This window comes from Herpailurus yagouaroundi, unplaced genomic scaffold (genome assembly GCF_014898765.1).
Source record: "Herpailurus yagouaroundi ecotype Mexico unplaced genomic scaffold, PumYag 139, whole genome shotgun sequence".
NCBI classification, from domain to species: Eukaryota; Metazoa; Chordata; class Mammalia; order Carnivora; family Felidae; genus Herpailurus; species Herpailurus yagouaroundi.
Window position 1 is genome coordinate 19,938,703 of NW_024412394.1, and position 21,896 is coordinate 19,960,598.

The 21,896-nt window shown below is 37.7% G+C and overlaps 1 protein-coding gene across 1 annotated transcript in view; it reads left to right on the forward strand.

Moving 5' to 3' along the window:
* The first annotated feature begins 239 nt into the window (after nt 1–239).
* The window catches only part of MLIP (muscular LMNA interacting protein), a 252,167-nt gene continuing 230,510 nt past the window's right edge, over nt 240–21,896 (forward strand). The window contains exon 1 of the mRNA XM_040473782.1: nt 240–399. Coding sequence (XP_040329716.1) covers nt 337–399 — 63 coding nt within the window. The 5' untranslated portion in view covers nt 240–336. The remainder of the gene's footprint in view (nt 400–21,896) is intronic.

Genomic DNA, 21,896 nt, shown 5'->3' on the forward strand with positions numbered 1-21,896 from the left:
CATGGTTCAAGGAAACTAACCTGTTGGAATATTCTCCTGTTGAAGAGTTTGCTTTTATATCTAGTGACATTTATCATTATCTAAGGCCAGCTGCCTGACTTCTCCTCAGTGCTCTGTTTATGGGGTTTGAACATCTATAAATGGAAACACTAGCTAACCAGAAATTATCGCCAGGGCTTTCTGATAGTGTCCTGAGCTCTCACAACTTGGAATGTCCTGCAATATCTAACATGTAAGCACGTCAAATCATTTTCTAGACAGAATCTGAATCTCTTTTTCTGTTTCTCTCTCTCTCTCTCTCCCACTGTCTCTCTGTCTCTCTCATTCTCTTGCAACATGGAATTTGAAAAGCATGAAAAAGGAAGCTTATTAAATGAGAATTTAGAGGAGAAACTGACGGTAAGATGTGTGAGATTTATCACAGATTTATAATGTAATTGACAGTAAAAAAACAACTATCACAGATTGAAAAAGTTGTACTAACTAGCTTGTATTTCCATGTGTTTTTTTTTTTTTGTTTTTTGTTTTTTCTGGTCAACCGTCTTAAAATTAATGAGTTCATGGGTTTTGCTGAACACAGTGTGATAAAATTATTAATAAAATTTCAGTACTACAATGTGGGCAAAATGGATTTTAGTTGAATGATGTGGTTTACCTTCCTTTTTAAAACCAGAATCTATTTATTTTGAGCCCTTGTTGTGATTGTTCGATACTGGAAGATTATTTCATTAATTGAGATGAAGCTGAGCAAAGTCCAGTTTCTCTCAGAGATATTAGGAATATGTGTAAAGAAAAATATATAAATATCCTAGTCTATTTTAATGTTTTATCAAATAAGTTAACAAACTTCTAGTGTAAGGGTAAAGTCTCTAAAAGTTTTAATTTTTTTGTTATGAAAGTTATAAAACAAGTTTACCTTGATGTTAAGAAATTACATGTCAATGAACAGTAGTGTTCACCTGTTTTTGCTCAAACACAAAATACACCATAAACTTGAATAGTAGAATGTGCTGTTCATGGCTCACCTGATGGGTGTAGGAGGCTAATTATGCTTGTAAATTTACTGTGGCTACGGAGTTAACGTTACAACAGGGCATGGCTAATTTTAACAACAGTACAAGTAGCAAAACGTAAAACTATGTCAACTTTAAGACCGGGACCCCTGAAAGTCATGAGAATGCATTGTTCTGGATGTTTGAAATAGAGATTTATGTACTCTTAATGATGCTAAATCTTGAAAGAGGAAGAAATAAACCGGAGGGTTGAAAATTCTTGAAGTACATTAGAATTTCAAAGCTTTGACGAAATATATTGACTACAATATAACTTAAAGAATTCAGATCATCATGTTAAATATTAGCAGTGGATCTCTGTTCTAGTGGTTGTCTAAACAAGTAATGGCCACTATTTGGCTTTTTGACTATTTTGGAAAACTATGTTTTATTATGAACTAACTGGGGTTTTGAGAGAAAAAGGTCTGGGTGACAGTTCTTACACCACAACTTCAAAATGTAGGACTGTGGGATTTTGTTGCGGCTTCTGAGTCTCTGTTAACTCACTAGTAAGATGGCAAGACATCATACTGATTTGAAGGGTGTCATGAAGATGAAAAACTATAATGTATGTGGATTCCCTGCTCTGAACTGTTATTTTCAAACTGGTGTAGGCTTGACTTGCTTAGAAAGTACATACCCAAAGTTTATTACTATGGAAAGAGAAATCTGAAATGTGATTCAAAGTAAAAGGAAAACTCAGATATGCTAACCATCAAGGCTTAGTGGCTGTAAACCCATTATGCAACCAGAAAGAGAGTAAATAAATACATGAGTAAGAGTTGCTATGAATTATTGTGAAATTTGACCCAGAGGTTTTTGGCAATATTTTATGGGAAGTTTTGCAAATACGGTGGATGTGGGGCAAGTGAACAAAAGTGAGAATGGTCTCTTATTTCACATTTTACTTTCTGGAGCGTCAGACATTCTGGATTCAGGACTCTATCTTGAACGCAGGCATAAATATAAGAGTGAGCAAAAACCTCTCCTTAGAGGAAGCAGCTATCACAAAGTTTATGAACATTTCCCTGGAGGAGAGATCTAGGACCAGCCTCTGATTAAGTCCAAGAAGAGTGGAGGGAAACACGGGACAAATCAGAAGGCATGGGAATATCTAATCTGTACTGAGAAGAGATGGTTCTTGCAGAAGGGGGAACACATGAAAGTTTCGTCGTATGGACAATAGTCTCTATAAGCACACAGAGCTACATCTGCAACTCAGATGTCTTTCAGATAAAGGAATTCTGCCACTGTTAGCAAGAAAAGGTTACCTTAGGCGCCTGGGTGGCGCAGTCGGTTAAGCGTCCGACTTCAGCCAGGTCACGATCTCAGGGTCCGTGAGTTCGAGCCCTGCGTCGGGCTCTGGGCGGATGGCTCAGAGCCTGGAGCCTGTTTCCGATTCTGTGTCTCCCTCTCTCTCTGCCCCTCCCCCGTTCATGCTCTGTCTCTCTCTGTCCCAAAAATAAATAAACGTTGAAAAAAAAAAAAAAAAAGAAAAGGTTACCTTATATTCAGTGTCTCTAAGAGAGCAGGAAAATACGTAACATATCTTTGAAAGTTTACTATAGAAATGTGGTTAATCCTGGTATAATACAGTATGACTGGCTAGGTTGCCAGATATAGTTAAAAATGTATTTTTGAGGGGTGCCTGGGTGGCTCAGTCAGTTGGGCATCTGATATAGAAAATATAGAAAATATAGAAAAAATATTTTTCTATTTTTCTATTAAAATATTTAAACATGGGCCCAGTATAATATTGCTGAATTATAATATGCGTCTTCTTTAAAATGAAAGGTGTACTTCTCATAAAGATCTGTATTATGAACAATGTTATGAAATATATGACACAATTAAGACATTTACATGATTGGCTGAATTTGAAAAAAATTTCCAAGGTGAGATCTATAGCAAATAAGAAAATCAAAAGTCTTACAGATTTTTTTAAACAAAATTTTTTAATGCTTATTTATTATTGAGAGACAGAGACAGAGCGTGAACATGGGAGGGGCAGAGAGAGGAGGAGACACAGAATCCAAGGCAGGCTCCAGGCTCTGAGCTGTCAGCACGGAGCCTGACGTGGATCTCGAACTCACAAACTGTAAGATCATGACCTGAGCTCAAGTTGGATACCCAACCAACTGAGCCACCCAGGCGCCCCTGGTCTTACAGATTTTTAAAATTCATCAGTTTATTCTACTGAAGGATCTACACAAAAATAAAATAGGATTCTTTACTACATATCCAATATGGATCTCGCCTTATAGGGGGGAGAGAATTGCTACCTTTAGCTATTGACTTTTTTTTTTTTTTGCCCTGAATTTGTTGCTCTTTGGTGATTAAAATAAAGATTCCTGGGAGCTTGGCAATTAAAGGTGTATCAATAAATAATCAGATAAGAAATATGATACTCAAATCCTTCAAAATGTCCTAAATTTACCAAACCAATCTATTTTTCACAAATTGGTTGATATTATCTCAATTTTTAAAATAATTTTTTAATATTTATTTATTTTTGAGAAAGAAAGAGACAGAGTACGAGTCGGGGAGGGGCAGAAAGAGAGGGAGACACAGAAATGGAAGCAGGCTCCAGGTTCCAAGCTGTCAGCACAGAGCCCCACGTGTGGTTTGAACCCACCAACCGCGAGATCATGACCAGAGCTGAAGTTGGACACTTAACTGAGCCACCCAGGTGTCCCTGATACTGTTCCATTTTTTGACACATGAAAAGAAAAATCAATTACCATGGGCTTAAAAGGACATTTCCATCCCTTGATGAACCAACAACATAGTAAGCTGTGGTAGATATTTTAGTCATCCCTGATTCTGCAAAATCCAAATTATTCTGAAGGTAGTTTTTGTGGGGGTGCAGGGAGGGAGGGAACTATTTTGTAACAATACACTTTTGTTTGCTTGGTTCCACAATAACTGATGTTGGAACTGAATGGATCTTTTGTTTTTTCTGATGAAGCTTGAGTAACTATTGTATCGTGAGTTCCCCAAAGTGCATTCCTTAAAATTCTGATTTTCCATACTGCTCCATGAAAAGAGGTTCTAATCTATGCTTAAGAATATTCATGCAACACTGTGTACAGAATGAACTGCACAGTCTATTTCCTTTTGGAGACTCCTAATGTATTTTAACACACTGAAGGCCACGAGACACTCTGGAGGTTAATCTAGTATTTCTTAAACTCCCTACCAGTGTAATGAATTTTAATGTGTTTACCATGACAATGAATATTCTAACTAGTGTTCTCTAGTTTAGGAAGCGGTGTGTCAGTATATTAATTGTCTGATTTTATTTATGAGTTTCATTTTCAGAATAATGATACACAAAATAATAAATTTAAGCTGGGTATCATTTATATCTATAACATGAGGTTATTTCTGGAATAGGGTTGAAAGTAAATAATTTCTGTTTAGCACATTTTAATAAGTAAGTAAAATTAAGGAAGGACATCCTGACTATTTCCTCAAATCTTTTTCTTTTAGATTATTAAACAAATCAACGAAGCATTTAACTTCAACTAAAATTTCTTAATGAAAAGGAACAATTCATGTATTAACAGAGTAGTAAAAATAGTCATGCACTTCAGGGTATTCTGAAATAATGATGGCTCTTTCTCTAACAGATGAAAGCACAAGTAGACTTTACACATAAATCTTTTTAAAAAAATTTTTTTTCAACGTTTTTATTTATTTTTGGGACAGAGAGAGACAGAGCATGAAGGGGCGAGGGGCAGAGAGAGAGGGAGACACAGAATCGGAAACAGGCTCCAGGCTCTGAGCCATCAGCCCAGAGCCCGATGCGGGGCTCGAACTCACGGACCGCGAGATCGTGACCTGGCTGAAGTCGGACGCTTAACCGACTGCGCCACCCAGGCGCCCCCGCATAAATCTAATAATTTCTATCCCATAAGTATAATATGTCTCAAGAGACAATTGTATGTTTCCAAGTAATAAATGCTCACTAAGTATGACAAATATAATGATAATAAGAAGGGTAAGTCATCCAATTCATTACATGTTGAAGATTCGTAGAAGCAAAGTAACATAGTAGTCAACTTCTGAATGTCATAAATATTGCTTTTTTGAGGAAAAAAAATATGGATACTGAGAACTTATGTCATCTGACAGATTTTTTTTAACAGCATGTATCTAATTATAAGGAGATTAAACTTAAATTTTTAATAATTGAAATTTTACTTTTTATATTTAAAATTTTTCAACTTATTTTGAATTTTTGGGGGAAAAGTTTATCCAGTGATGTGTAAATTTACCTGTGATCTCACAACAAACATTATTTTCAGTTTCATAAAAAAAGAGATCACACCATTTCTTTTTGATACAATGAAAGAAAAGAAAACTGAAGGAAAAAACACAGAAAACTATGCGTTCTGAAAATTCTGTGACAATTCAGGGAGTGCACTTTTAAAGTAAGGTGCAATTAGTTATTTATAGCTTCATTAACACAAATAAAATTAATTATTTTCTATGAAGAAGTTTGTTAGCAAACCAAAAACATGGGACTGGCACTTTGGTGATAGTTCCCAATGTTAGTATCTGATGACAAATGTGGCTTTTGTTGGGGGACATCTTCATAGGTGCAAGCTTGTGTCTATTAGGTAGAAATGTCCTCAGCAAAAGGAGAATGAGCCTTTCAAATCAGTGGACATTTCTGAATGCCTGTGTTGAACAAGACAGGGTCCTATGGACTGTAGTGGACATGATAGAGTCTTGGCCACTGAAGAGATTATTATATTTTATCACTTTTTTAGTAGGTTATGAAATAATAATGGTAAATTTTAGTAGCTTGGAAATATTTTAAGTAGAGAAAACATAAACATCCCAATTCTCTTTTCTCACATAGACTTGAGACAGCAAATCTGTAATTATTCATCAGAATGTCTTAACAGTGGAGCTATTGTAAATCATTTTATATAGTAACATATTTTATTCTGTCATAATATTGACTATTAGCGGTCACTCAAAGGACGTGACCCTGGTTGACCCACAATCTGGACCCCAGCAATTGGAGGCTCCTCCCCCTCCTACCACCACTTTCCTTGGAATATACATTCTGCCTATCATTCCACATGGGAGCTGTTTTTAAGGAGGTAGCCTTGAGAGAGTAAGGTGTTGTTGAGACCACCTGGATGATCGTGTCTGAACCCGGTTAAGGCCCCTATGCAAACTTTTATGATTATGCCAGTTGGGTGTGGAGATCTACTCATTTTGTGACACCTAAGACAAGTGTAACAAGTAAGTTCCTTGCCTATTAAACCTGCCACCTAGCAGTCTGGAGCAGTCTGCCTATTTGGTCTCTCCTAGCTCTCCGTGTGTGGGGACCAATTTCAAATTTCACCTGGGAAGCTCTCAAGATTTTGAATCAACACCACTTATCTACTTATTTTTCTCATTTTGTCTAACTAGAGTCATGGGTAACAGATACTCAGTAGGTGCTGACATACTTGAAAAAAACCTTTAGACTATGGATGTTTCTGATGTGTCATTCAGAGCTGATTTTTAGTACAACTTGAGTGTTGATTTTGATCCATACCTAATTCCTGACAAGACAGCATCATATAATAAAATAAGTGGTAAATTTAGATTCATAATCCTCTTGTGGTCAGGTCCTGGATCTATGTATCTTTATCATAATGGATTGCCCTGGATCCTTTTATGCTAATTTTTATAGTGACAAAAAGGAAGGAAAGATGTAAACAAACAAATGAACAGCTACATCTCCTTCTCTTTGACATCTGATTATTTATTTTAGAAAACTCTTCCCATTTTTCTGCCATTTGTAAGAGTAGACCAATGACTCTTGCTATGTTCTGGATTTTACTGATAAAGTTGCTTTGGGTGCCCATTTTGTTGGAGGGATCATTTTGATGGTAGAGGATAGAAGTTAATTTGTCCCCAAACCTTAACTCCTCTGTGATGCTGGCTCATGTTTGTTTGTATGTGTGACACCATCATGGAGAATGGTAGGCATCTGGGCATCTTTAAGAATGCTGCTGGTCTCCTTAACATGTTTGTGGTGCCTACAGTACATTCTGTGTCTCTGTGTGGCACCTCTCCCAGGATGGCCCATTCATGAAAAGTACATTTTGCATTGATTAATCCTTTTTCTCCAGAGAGGGCTAGAGTTCTGTAATAAGTTGACATCCAAAATACTCTGGAAATAATTATCTAAAAAAAAGAGAAAACAGATGGGCATTAATAAGCAACATTTTATAGTGTCTCAGTGAGTATCCTTCAACTGGAAGGCAAATGCAGGAAATCCAAGGCTAAGATTCTCTGCATTTCTGAACTCAGTGTCACTTCTGAATTTTTAGTAAGATTAATTTATTCCCCTTTCTCATGGAGATAAGGACTCCCTGAGAAGTCAGTAAAGCGGTTGTAGGATTGATCAGTCAGCACCAAGTATTTGAGAGTTCACAGGTTAAGATAATGTTCTCCAAAGAACTGAGACATCCCTCCAGCATTATGAAGGATAAGAAGATTTTGATTTTACCCCAGGTGAAGTATAATTGCAAAGAATAACCATTAAATCTAATCATTTGGCAGATCAAAGTAAAAGCCTAAATAATTGCTCTTCAGTCTCATTTTGCATAAGAAGTAATTCCACCCTAACTTCTCTCTGGCCTCCTTTTCATAGAGCTAGTAACAAAATTTTAATAATACTTGAAGACTCTGTAGCTTGGAATAAAAAAAAGCAAAAAGGAGGGAGGAGACAAGATGCCATGGACCATTGGGATCGATAGGAAATTACTAAGCAATAGGAATTGAAGTCTTAATGGGTATAATTGCAGAAAGAAGACTGGAAAAATGATGAGTTAGGGTAGGTGAGCACATGCATGTGTTCTGAGTACCATCTTAACATCTATGAAAATCGAAACACAGAACCTGTGTCATTGTGAGTGTGTGTGTGTGTGTGTGTGTGTGTGTGTACTTCTGACTCCAAAGAAGGGGTCTTCTCTCTTTTTCTAAGTGCCATCTAGTGTGGTAAAAAGTGTGTTGCATCTGAGTCGAGGAGACCATTATTGGTGTTCAAGTTGTGTTTGTGTGACTTTACTTCAATCACATAACCTTTGGTTTCCTTCTCTACAGCCTGAGAGATTGGGTTGGATTAGCATATATTCTCTAGCCTTTTATAAGTCTGTAGGAAGTACCCACCGGCTGTGTGGTTATTAAATCCTTTCCATACCAAACAATGCCTATTTACACAAACATTAGAAACCTTGAAAAATATTATATTTTTATGTCCTCACTGACCAAATGTAAAGTCGAAGTCCTTGTTAGTCGTTTATTTAGACTGTGGTATAAAAAGTTCACAGTTCAGTACTCATGAGTTGAATCGCACAGATGTTTTATGTTTACGCGAAGAAGCCACAAAGATTTGAGAATGGGATCATGTGTGAACCTTATGGAATAGATTAAGAAAGTAGCATACAAGTGGCTTAATATTAATACCAAAATATTGTCAGAATAAAGCATTGTATGTTCTCATAATACTACGTAAAATAAAGTCGATGCTGTGTTTTCATCGGGAACAAAATTTTAGAATACATAAAGCCTGTGTTTTAAATGTTATTTCTAAGATGGGTTTCTTTAGCTCTTACTCATTCCCTTTTGTCGTTCTTACCACTCTCGGCAGTGTGCCTGACACAGATATCTTGGTCCCTGTGCAATTCTAATTTTAGTCCCTTTGCACTGCTGAAGGTTGAGGGAAAAAGTAGACTGCACCGAATGGCAAAATCCTCACTACCGTTTCCATTTTTCTTTTTCCTTTAAGAAAAATGAGGGCTGTGTCAGTTAACACCCAGGGACGGGAGGGGAGAGCAAAGTGAAACTGATAAGGAGCCAGATTTCTACTTATGGTTCAAATGAAGTTCTTGAAGCCATCCAGTCCTTTGAAAACCACTGCTAATTAAAGCAGTGTCTGCTGATAATGTAAGTCTGAGATGCACTGTTTGAATGGATCTTTTGATGCAGCTCTGTGTGTTGGTGAATAACAGAAGGGAGATGGATTGCAGGCTTTAAGCGAACTGTGCTTTCACACTGACATTTATAACACACTGTACGTGCGGCGAAATATTTTCTAGGTTCTCATTGTGGGAATTACAATAACTTACATACCTAGTTGTTCTGCCCCAACTACGGCTCCCCTCAGGGAATGACAAATAGACTGTTGTATTAGTGATGTAATTACATTACAGAGTTATGGGCTTTATTTTGCTACATGATCTTCATAAAAATAAGGAGGTGATTTTTTAAATGGTGAGAGGGTGTCTGTGGTTTAATTGCCAGTTTTCTCCTTTATTTACAATCTAAACATTTCTCAAGGGTACTTTCCTCAATTTTCTTCTCAGCTAATGGGTGTTGCCTTGTGTATGTAGCTTCTGGGGAAGACGTCACCCCCAGTTTGTTCTTCAAAATAGGCCTCCTGCCCTTGTGGATGTCAGAAGGCAGCAATTCAGAGACCACCTCATGCTTTTAAATACTAACTTGATGACATTCATCTCAGGAGCAGATGAGAGAGCCCCTAAGGTTGCTTTCCTAAACCTGTAATAATTTCTCTGGGATATCATGTCGTAGTGGGAGACCGAAGGAGGAAATGTCAGCATGAATTAATAAGCTTATCACAGAGAGTGGGGAGTTCTTTTAGAATATGTGAAGGAAACATGGGAAATAAAGTAGTTTTGTTCCAATTTTGTTTTTGTTCCAGTTGAGCTCAGCTTTCAATCTGGAAATTCCTGCATGTTTTATTGTTTTATCTGCTTTTGCTTATCGATTCATCCATCCATCCATCCATCCATCCATCCATCCATCCATCCATCGATCCTGGGGGTCCTCTGCTTGCAGCTTGCTGACCTCCTGGTGGCCGGGACTCCTCTGCATGGTGTATGGAAGGAGAAGAGGGAGTTGGTCATGGAGATTTGCAATGAATTCTCTTCTTTGCAACCCTATTAAAGTCATGACCCTAGTGGAATTTGCCTGCCTTGAGTCTGGTGCATCCTGCAGGGTTTGGAAAGATATTTATTAGGGTTCCTTCCTGACTGTAGCTCTGTTTCATAGCATAGCCATATACCTTCATCTCCTTTTCATCTTCCAGAAATTTACGAGGTACTTTTTTTGTGCTGACTGCTCTCCCTTTCCAAATCTTTTATTGTTGTGGGTTTATTCTTTTAAATTCCTTTTATTTTAATAGAGTCAAGAAAAGGATTTGAGAGAAACTGTCGTATTCCATCAGCCATCTTGAACCAGAAGCCCCTGGATTTCTTTTGAAAGCTCGTCCTCAATGCTTTGTGTTTTCAGTAGGTGATGAGTGTTGTGGAATACCTTTATTCTTTATTGAGAGATACATGGCATTATGTGGAACTATTTAACATAGACTATGTTAAACAGAATGCCAAAAAATATTCTGAGCATATAACTAAAGGTATTTTATGCCATTTCTAAAAGTTTGAGTGTTGAAAATTAAGAAGTTTCTAGTTTTTACTCTTCTTTGTGCCATAGTGATTTTGGTGGTTAAATGCGAGGACTCTGGGGTAAGAATTCATATCTGGGCTCTCATGTGCTCAAACTATGTGAGCTACAGTTCCCTCATCTGTGAAATGGGATATGATTTACCTCCTGGGGCTGTTATAGGGACTGAAAATGAGGAAATATGTGGAAAGTGCTGTGCGTAATACACACTCAGTAACTGGTGGTCGTTAGAGATAGAATCGTAGTGGTGCCCAAGTTATCCCTTGTGTCTGGGAAACCCTAGGTTATGATTGTAGTTTGTTTTCTTTAGACAGACCACGTGTGATTTCAAACTCACTCTCAGCCTAGAGGCCATGCTTACTTTCCCAAAAGGAAGGGTGTTATCATCCAAGTTTTAATTTTTTTTTAAAGTTTATGTATTTTGAGAGGGAGATAGAGAACAAGCGTGGGACGGGCAGAGAGAGAGGGAGACAGAACCCCAAGTAGGCTCCACGCTGTCAGTGCAGAGCCTGATGTGGGGGTTAAACTCACAAACCGTGAAATCACCACCTGGACTGAAGAGTTAGGTGCTTAACCAGCTGAACCATGGAGATGCCCCAAACTTTAAGTTTCAATTTTATGTCTGTCCTGTGTAGACTGACAAAGATTCAAAAATACATGGTGCCCTTTGTGAAAGACATTATGGCCCACTTTCCATGGAGAATAATTATGTTATATGAATGTAAGTACTATATAAACATAGGAATAAATGGCTACATTGTGAGTTGCAAATAATTAGGATCAAACCTAATATGCAGCTCATATAATTAATAAAAATTATACTAGTAACAGCTAGACTTACCAAGTCAGGATACTTTCAGGAGGGGAAGCATACAGGTAAGTAGAAGGAGAGTTGAGGAAGGCATCCTGATGCCTGTGTGTGTGTGTGTGTGTGTAAAATGTTCAAAAGAAGAGCATAAATATGGTTGACAGTGCTGTCTGATTCAAAACAGTTGTAAATCTAGAAACTATTTCATTCAGGATATCATAGTTTGTATCTCTTACCTTCATCTGCACGTAAGATATTTTCCCAGGAAAGCAACACTTCCGACAATTAGTTAATTTTTTATTTAAGAAATTTTCTATACAACATACAGTTTCATACAGTACACGTAGCACTGTAAATTAGTACCACTTTTCTGGAGCATAATACAGAGGTATTAAATAGTTACATACTAGCCAGATAATTTTACTCTAGAAATCTGTTTGAAGTGAAGAACTATACAAATATTTAGTTATGATAATTATTACAACATTATGTACAAAAGTTAAAATGCTGGGCACAGTAGGGGAATTAGTTACTAATCTATTATAGAATACAAGAAAATTTAAGAATGGTGGTATAGTGGAATATATATTACTTTCTTCCTACAAGGATACAGATGTTATGAATGATTCTTTTATGGACCCTCCATGTTGGCAGACCCACCAACATGCAATCAGTGAATATATTTGCACAGCACATCTCTTGGAGCTAAAGCATAGAATCTTAATAATCCAAATAAAGGCTATAATACCACGGGTTGAATTGAATTTTTCAGTTTTACTGAAATTTCAAACAGCGTGGTATTTTTCTTCACAATAATCTCACATATTTATGACTCTGCTGAATTGATGAGATTGTATCAGAGAAGAATTCAAGGTATGTCGTATTTGGTGCTCTATTCTTCATTTGAGATCAGATTTATAGAAACCTTGAGTGCTTTTGTCCTTTTGCCTGAACAGCTTTGGCCACCAGCAGACTGTAAAGTCCTCTAGGTCAGGAGCTGTATTTTCCTGGTACTTAGAACAGCGTCTGATACATGGGAAGTGGTGTTCATGGATGAACTGCATTGGCATGATCGTGACATGTCTCTGTGTGTGCATATGTCATTCGCTTTATCTGATTTGATAAGTGACAGGGATCCCAAACTGATCAAGTCAATCACTTTTTTTTTTAATGTTTATTTATTTGTTTTGGAAAGAATGTGAACCTCATGCTCCTGAGCCGGGGGAGGGGCAGAGAGAGAGAGAGAGAGGGAGAGACAGAATCCCAAGCAGACTCCATGCTGTAGCACAGAGCCCATCATGGGGTTTGATCTTATGAACTGTGAGATCATTACCTGAGCTGAAATTAAGAGTCAGACGCTTAACCTACAGAGCCACCCAGGTGCCCCCATGTCAATCACTTCTGATGGACTTGTAACTCAACCTTATCAGTTTTGCTTGTGAGTAAAAATGGAAAGTATTGTCTTCCATGAAGTCTCTGTGCAATGTGAGGAACATTAAATCTCAGGATGCTGGGCGCTCACACTTTTGGCAGAGGCATCAGCACCCTCCACTCAGAGTCCCAGACTTTGGTGTGGCCATAGGCGTCCAAGACATTGGTGGCAGAATTGTAGATTTTTCCATTGGCAATAGCACTGAACAGTGTGACAGCCAGAATGTGACAGGAGGAAAATGGCAGACTCCACGTGTTAGCCAAAGCACTAGTTCATGAAGCGATGACAGAGGTTGTGGAACTTTCTCAGAGTGGGTAGAAGTCCAGCCATAGAGATACTATTTTAATACCATTTATAATGATGAATTTGACCTCATTTTAGCCGCCCCCCCCCCCAAACAGGTTATATTACCAATTCCCTTGTGAAAATTAAGTACTACCAAAAAATGGTGTTTAAGTATTAGGTATTTTCAGATACCTGGAAATTCTTTACCACTGGCAGTTAGGATTAATGAGATACTTAGGAAATTGATAGAATCTGCATTTTCCTTTGAGGATTTTCATGTTTATTTTTGAGGAGCTTATACTTTGCTTAGACCTTTTTTCTTATCCTACCAAATTCCAGTGCTGAGGGGTAGATTCTCCTGAGTCATACTCTGCAATGGTAGCTGCAGAGTATGGAGTATAATAGAGTGGAGTATTTCCAGATAGGTGGAATTTTTGTGCATTTGGTTTGGGTTTGTTTTTACAATACTTGAGATGTAAAGGGGATTATTTTTTGCTTCCCAGTATATTTAAATTCCCCAGGTACACTTTTAGGTTGATACTTAATAATAATTGTAGGAAGAAATGAGTTTATTGTCATTCTAAAGGCACTAAACATGCTGACATTTTTCTCATTACTCTGTTTTTGTTGATGTTTCACCATTGATAATGAGACAGCTATTGGTGGTTTAATCCAGTAGTCTAATATATGTTAAGACTTTATTCTTCCAGAGGATTTCAAGTTGAATTTTTAATGTGACACCCAGCTTCAAAACCAAGTATCTTTTGACTGATAGTTTAAGATAAATGGGATAATCTGGCCCAGGTGATGATTGTGATAATAGCTGGAGCATGTTTCACATTCCAAGAAGTAGACAAAGCACTTAACTTGCAGTCAGCACTGCAACTCTAGAAGGTAAATGATATTGTTTCCATTTCACAGTTGAAATAACTAAGTCTTAAGTCAGTTTTCCAGGACACATAACAAGCCAGTGGAGGAGTTTCGCCTCAGGATAATCTGGGTTTAGAACCTGCTCTCCTAACTGCACCTATACCCCTCTCATTGACAGCTCCAGAACGTCGGCTCCCCCGTGTGGTGATTTCCTGTTTTCCTCAGAGCAAACAAACACATACTTGGGGTTTATTCCAGTGTCCATCAATAAAATAATAAAAACTGATATTTACCTCAAGGGAGTTTTTTAATTCTTTGTTCTTGAAAAATTAGATTAATGCTTAGCCATTGTGGAATGACATAGGATGTTACTACAGTGGACTCTAAATAAGTAATAGTACTTTGGTAGTCTCCTTCTAAATTCACTTGGCATCTGTTAAAACAATGTCCCTTTAAATAGGGAAATGCATTTTGATAACATATTGAATTGTCACTAGAAATCTAGTCAGGTCAGTGATAACTTTTACATTATATAAGGAGTGAGCTTTCAAAATCTTGATTACTATTTTGAGATCTAAATTCTCAGTCAAAGCTAAAGATTCGGATTCCAATTTCAGTGAAGGTGGGGTGATTTCCCTACACTATCAAGCAATTCTTGGACACCAGATGAGTGTCCTACAATCCAGCTGACTGAAAATCTGAGGTTCCTACAACCTCCTCATTGGGTTCAACTAATTTGCTAGAGTGGCTCAGAGAACCCAAGAAACCTATTTACTCTAGATTACCAGTTTGTTATAAAGGATACTAAAAGACATGAGTCAACAGCCAGATGAAGAGCTGCATAGGACAAGGTGTGGGGGAAGGGCCAGGTGCTTTCTTGCCCTCTCCCAGAACATCCATTTCCCCATAGCTCTACTGGTTCATCAACCCTGAAATTCTCAAACCCCATCCTTTTTGAGTTTTATGGAGGCTTCCTTATGTAGGCACAATTGATTAAATCATTGACCATTGCCTACTGAGCCCAATCTCCAGCCCCTCTTCCTTCCTCCCCTGCCCCCACCCCCTACCCCCCAGGTCTTGGGGATGGGTCTGAAAGTACTAACCTTCTAATTACATGATTGGTTATCTGGGCAACCAGCCCCCCCCCCCCCCATCCTTGGCTTTCCAAAGTCACCTCATTAACATGATAAAAGACACCCTGATTACTCTCATCACTTAGGAAGCTCCAATGGTTCTAGGAGCTCTAAAACCATGCCAGAAGTGGGATAGAGACCAAACATTTCTTATTATAAATCATGCTATCACATTGTGAATCAAAAACAAGAGAAAGAGGGTATCTAATATAATTTATTTTCAATTAAAGTACAATTATTCCTTCATATTTCTATTAGTGTGTAAGCTCAGAGAATCATTTTGAAGTTTCTTTAAAACTTGAAATCCCTAGCAATCTCTAATCTATTCTTCATATCTACACAGTTGACCCTTGAACAACACAGGGGTTGGAATGCCAATTTCCCCCAATTGAAAATCCATGTATGACTTTTGACTCCCCAAAACCGTAATTATTAATAGTCTGCTGCTGATTGGAGGCTTACTGATAACATAAACAGTTAACATGTATTTTATGTGTTATATGTATTATATACTGTATTCTTACAATAAAGTAAGCTAGAGAAAAAATGTTATTAAGAAAATCATAAGAAAATACATTTACAGTACTGTGCTGTAAAAAAATTCACATATAAGTGGACATGAGCCATTCAAACCCCTGTTCAAGGATTAACTATAATTATGTTATTTCACTACTGTTAAATAAATGGAATTTTGCAGTATGTAACCTTTTGAGGGTTTTTTTTTCATTTAGTGTAACTTCTTTGAGGTTCATTCAAGTAGCATGTCTACAATCTGTTCCTTTTTGTTGCTTAGTAATATTCCATTGTAAGGATATACCACATTTTTTTAACCATTCACCTATTGAGGGACATTTGGGTGGTTTTCAATTTTTAGATATTAAAAATAAAGCTGCTGTGAACATTTATGTACACATTTCTGTGTGAAAGTAGATTTTAATTTCTTTGGGATAAGTCCCTCACAGTGCAACTCCTGAATCATATGGTAAGCCAATTTTGTGTTTTGGAAAGAGCTGCCAAACTATTTTCCAGAGTAGCTATGTCATTTTACATTCGCATTGGTAATACATAAGAGTCCCATTTTCACTATACACTTGCCAGCATTTGGTGTTGTCATTATATTTTACTTTAGTTATTCTAAAGGTTGTATGGTAGTATCCCATTGAATTTTTAATTTGCATTTCCTTGATAGCCAATAGTGTTGAACATCTTTTCACGTGCCTATTTGCCAAATATATCTCTTTTTTGTAATGTGTCTGTTCAGATCTTGTACCCATGTTTTAATTAGGTTGTTTGTTTTCTTACTGCTGACTTTTTAAAAAAGTTTATTTATTTTTGAGAGAGACAATGAGAGTGAGTGGGGAGGGGCAGAGAGAGAGAGAATCCCAAGCCGGCTCCTTGCTCTCAGCGTGGAGCCTGATGTGGAGCTTGAACCCACAAACCATGAGATCATGGCCTGAGCTGAAATCAAGAGTTGAACACTTAACCGACTGAGCCACCCAGGCGCCCCTCTTACTGCTGACTTTTGAGAATTTCTTCAATACATTGTAGATACATGTCCTTTGTTGGATATATGGCTTAGAAATGTTTTCTGTTAGTTTGTAGCTTTTCTTCTTCCCCCTCTTCCTCCTCCTCCCCCTCCCCTTCCACTTTCTCCTCCTCCTCCTCCTCCTTCCTCTTCTTCATCTTCTTCTCCTTCTTTTTCTAACATCATAAATCTTATGAGCTTAGGGAAGATTAAAGGTTGCTCTTACCCTTGGTCTCTCATTGCCATTCTTAGAGTAGAGCAGCATGGTACTGTGGAAGCATTGAGGATGATTTGGCCATCAGTTTAAGCATGGCTGAGACAAGCTTAACCTCCCTGGGTCTAAATGTCTTCTTTTACCCCCTATGAAAAAGAAAATATTAAACCAGATAATCTGAAGTTTCTTCCAGTCTTAATTTATGTAATTCTATAAATCTCCTAGGAGAGTGGAGCATAGCCTCTTGAAAGTTCTGATGGAAGGCAACATCCCTAGGTTTCATGCTTCACTGACAGAAAAAGGCCAGTCTGGAATAATTCTGGAATTTTTACCATGGGGAATTACCCTAGTATAAATGTATTTAATTATTGAAGTTGTACCTTCTTTTTTATTTTTTAAAATGTGTATTTATTTTTTTTTTAATTTTTTTTTCAACCTTTTTATTTATTTTTGGGACAGAGAGAGACAGAGCATGAACGGGGGAGGGTCAGAGAGAGAGGGAGACACAGAATCGGAAACAGGCTCCAGGCTCTGAGCCATCAGCCCAGAGCCCGACGCGGGGCTCGAACTCACGGACCGCGAGATCGTGACCTGGCTGAAGTCGGACGCTTAACCGACTGCGCCACCCAGGCGCCCCAAAATGTGTATTTATTTTTGAGAGAGAGAGAGAGAGAGAGAGAGAGAGAGAGAGAGAGAGAAAGGAGATACAGAATCTGGAGCTGACTGTAGGATCTGAGCTGTTATCACAGTGTCCAATGCAGGGCTCAAACTCACAAATTGTGAGATCATGGCCTGAGCCGAAGTCGGATGCTCAACAGACTGAGTCACCCAGCCACCCTAAAGGTGTACCTTTAAAAGCATAAGTCAGTATATGGTAAGCCATGTTATGGGGGCCCCCAAACTGAAGCCTATTACCATGGACAATATAGATAAGTATTGAGCAAAGATAAAAAAAAATGTAAAAAGGAACAGTTCATTAATTTAAGAAATGCCAGTATCTCTCTCAAAATATTTGAGTTGGTTTAGCCCGGCATACTTAAGGACAAAGGAATTATATAGTGGCGAAAAACAATAGCCTGAAAATTATGATCTGCACAATTCCTGGCTCCCACCACTCACCAGCTATGTAATCTTGGCAAGTCTATTCACTTCTCTAAATATCAGAGTTTTTGACTCTAAAATGAAGATAACAGTAGTGACCATATCAAGGGGTTATTGTGAGAAATGACACATGCAATAATTTTGATAATTTCTTTCCCTGAAATTCCAACCAGTCACCAAAGTTTTAAAGGGAAAATGATTAGCCTAATTCATGTGAATTTGTAGAGCTGTTACAAATAAACCCAAATATATTGACTTAACACAGTAAAAACTTATTTTCTTCTGACACAACAGCTCTGGGAGGTTCCAGGCCAGCCCTGGATGGAGGGATGAGGGAAGTGAGGCCTCAAATATGTTCTTCCCAGTAACTACAGAGTAGAAATCTCAACTTTGTCAACTGGGGGGTGATGAATGGGGGAGGGGCACACACACATCCTCGAGAACTTGTGGATAATGCCAGGACTTAAAAAATGTTCATTTAACAGAGTAGAAAACTAGTTGCCAAGGAGTGGGGTGGGGGCACAGGTGAAACAGGAAAGGTTGGTTAATAGGAAGGGAACAAACTTTTGGTTACAAGATGAATATGTTCTGGGGATCTAATTTATAACATGGTGACTAGCTAACACTATATTGGATGATTGAAATGTGCTAAAGGGGTAGGACTTAAATGTTCTCACCAAAGGGGGATAAAAAAGGTAAATATGAGAGGTGATGGATGGGCTCATTAACTGGATGGGGGGATACCTTACACAATGTGTATGTATATTAAATCATAAACTTGATGTGTGGACTTTAAACACCATATAGTTTTATTGGTCAATTTTACCACAGAATAGGAAAAGACATCTCTCATAATACCTTGTGAGAGTCACAGGGGGCATAGTAAGTGCTTGTAATACTTATTGATCTTGATTTTGGTTGACCCTTGAGATGATGAGTAATCAAAGGACTTGGGCAGTGAAAGGGGGTCTCTAATAGGTCGCATTATTTTTTTCCCACACCGTGTTCTGCTTTTGTTTTTATTTGACTGGCAATGCAATGTGTACTCTGCAAAGGACTAGTGATAATATTCACCATGTTTCTATGCTGGGGGCATGTCACGCAGCTGTAGTTCCAGCAGCATTAATCCTACATGTTTGGTGTCTGGAATCTTGCCAATCTTCCATGTCTCTCTTGGATTAACTCTATAGCCCAACGTGATTAAGTGGGTTCATATAGAGGATTTCTTCTCAAAGGACATTTGTAAGCCACTAAAACTGAGTAGATGCTTTTGTGTGTGTGTGCGCGTGTGTGTGAGAGAGAAAGAGATTTGTTGGTGCTTCTAACAAGAATATTGTTCTCTGTCATGATTTTGAATAAAGATGATGTTGTAAATGGAAATGTTTAATAAAAGGGGAAGGATAGTATGTTAGTCCTTGGGAGGCTTAAGTTTATCAGATTTGTTGAGAAAGCAAAGGTCAGCAGCCTGGGGATACATTTTGAAAGGGGAAAGATCATTCTGAAAAAGAGATTGATGGATATCATAGAGAAGAATTGTGGGTAATGGTCGAGACAAAGTTGCCAGTGCAGAGTGCTTAAAATGTCGTGATGTCATGTTGGATTCAGAGATAGAATCATGATTCCAGTGCCTTCCAGCTGTGGACTTGTCTTTGGCAACTTCTCTTTAGTGAATCTTTGTTCTTTCTAAGTGTTGTTACTAATATTTGCTAATATTTTTATGATTTAGTGTGATATTAATAATTGCACCACCTAGATTAATGCATATGGTATTCAGAATATGCTTGTTCACAACTCCCCTCACCCCCTGAATCCCTCAGAATTCTGCCAAGGGTCAGATGTGGTCCTAACATGTGGCATGAGTACCCATAAAATGAGCGAGAGTAAAAGAACATACTAGAGTATTGAATATGTCCTCTGATAACTCATCAGTACACATTTGTTCTCTGATATGGCTCCAGTCTGAGTTAAGGCTGTTGGTTTCATACTGAGGACTTCTCTTCTGTATGGTCAGGAAAATTGAGCGTGATCCTTCAAGTCAGGGAGTGCATGCCACGGGGGCACCTCATTCATTCATAACGGTTTCTAGAGGACTGAATGCCAAAAATGGTTTGTGGGTTACTGTTTCTCTGTGACAAGATTTCACGTACTATAAAGAGAAGAAGGAAAACAATGCAATCTCTGTAAAATAATTTGTTTATTAAGTATATTTAATGACTTATCCTTTTTTGATATTGTGCTCTTCCTGTTTTGCTTTTAAAATTTTCTTTATATTTATGAAATGATTATGAATCCTTAGAAAAGTTACTAATCCATGAATTACAAAAGTCTGGAAAACCACTTTTTCTAACATTTTTGTCTCTGCTTTCAGATGTCTTTAGAAAGGTCTGCTGGATTTTTTTTTTTTGTCATTACCAAACTGTGACTTCTTACCATGTATCATATCCCATTTTCTTTTGCTTCTTTCAGAGTCCTCATTTTCTCATCTAGCAAACAAATTGATCTTTGTCATATGCAAACACTAAAATTAAATTTTTTTTCTATCTTATAATTCTTGTCCCATGTGTAAGTAAGTAGTCACATTTACTTTTCACATTAAGAAATTAGACTTAACACTAACAAAGGTTTTGAGCACATATTCTGTAGATAGGCACAGTCCCTGGGATTTGTATATGCATTGTCTCATTTTTACGTCATCATAGGCTTGCTTCATGTTCCCTAAGACTCTGAAATTTCTTTTTCTCTTACAGAACTGGATGTGTTGTTAAGTGGTAACTGAGAAATTGTAATATATGAGGTGTTTAGAATTTTTTAAGAGGAATTCTTATTTTTTTTTAAATATTTATTTTGAGGGGCGCCTGGGTGGCGCAGTCGGTTAAGTGTCCGACTTCAGCCAGGTCACGATCTCGCGGTCCGTGAGTTCGAGCCCCGCGTCGGGCTCTGGACTGATGGCTCAGAGCCTGGAGCCTGTTTCCGATTCTGTGTCTCCCTCTCTCTCTGCCCCTCGCCCGTTCATGCTCTGTCTCTCTCTGTCCCCCAAATAATAAATAAACGTTGAAAAAAAATATTTATTTTGAGAGAGAAAGTGCATGTTTGCACAAGTGCAAGAGGGACAGACAGAAAGAGAGAAAGGGAATCTCAGGAAGGCTCTGTGCTGTCAGTGTGGAGCTTGACATGGGGCTCGACATCATGAACAATGAGATCATGACCTGAGCCCAAATCAATAGTCAGATGCTTAACCAACTGAGCCAGCCAGGTGCCCCTGGAGGAATTCTTATTAATGGAACTTCTGGTTAGAATTAAGATGTGTGTTTTATCAGAACTCAACTCAAAGAGAATCTCAAAAAGACCACAGTCCCATCATGGAAGTTAATAAAAGTAGAGTTACTTTTGGAAAATTTACCTCTGGTTGGTGTAGAAGATGCATAATAATCATAAAAATCTATAAAACCAATTTGAATAATTTTTAAAGATTGACATGCCTTGGACCTTTGAACAATAAAAATATCACTAATAATGGATGTGAGCAAAATTGTATGAGATCTTTGGAAATTGATGTTTCTAGTAATTTCAGATCATGTTATATAAAAAGTTAAGTGGTTTATGTTTAACTTTCATCTTTGTTTCCTGGGTAATTTGTTAGAGAAAGTGGTACTGTGTGATGACATTTTATGAACTTTAAATCATTCTCCTCTGAAAATCATGCTGGGAGCTGCCATTTAAAAACAAACAAACACAAATAAAATAGCTCAAGAGGAATAAATATGTTGGATTTAAAATGAGTGAATGTTATTGAATTGTACTAATGGCCCAGACTGATATTAAAGCCAGAATTTTACCTGTCTTTCCAAATGAAAAGCCTTCTGACTTGGTGTGAGTGGAGGCAATTGTGTCTCTCAGGTTTAAAGATGAAAAGAAATGAATACTAGTAACAAAAACACAAATTAGAAAATTTTCTTTGGCCTGGTGCTGAACTGTGAATTT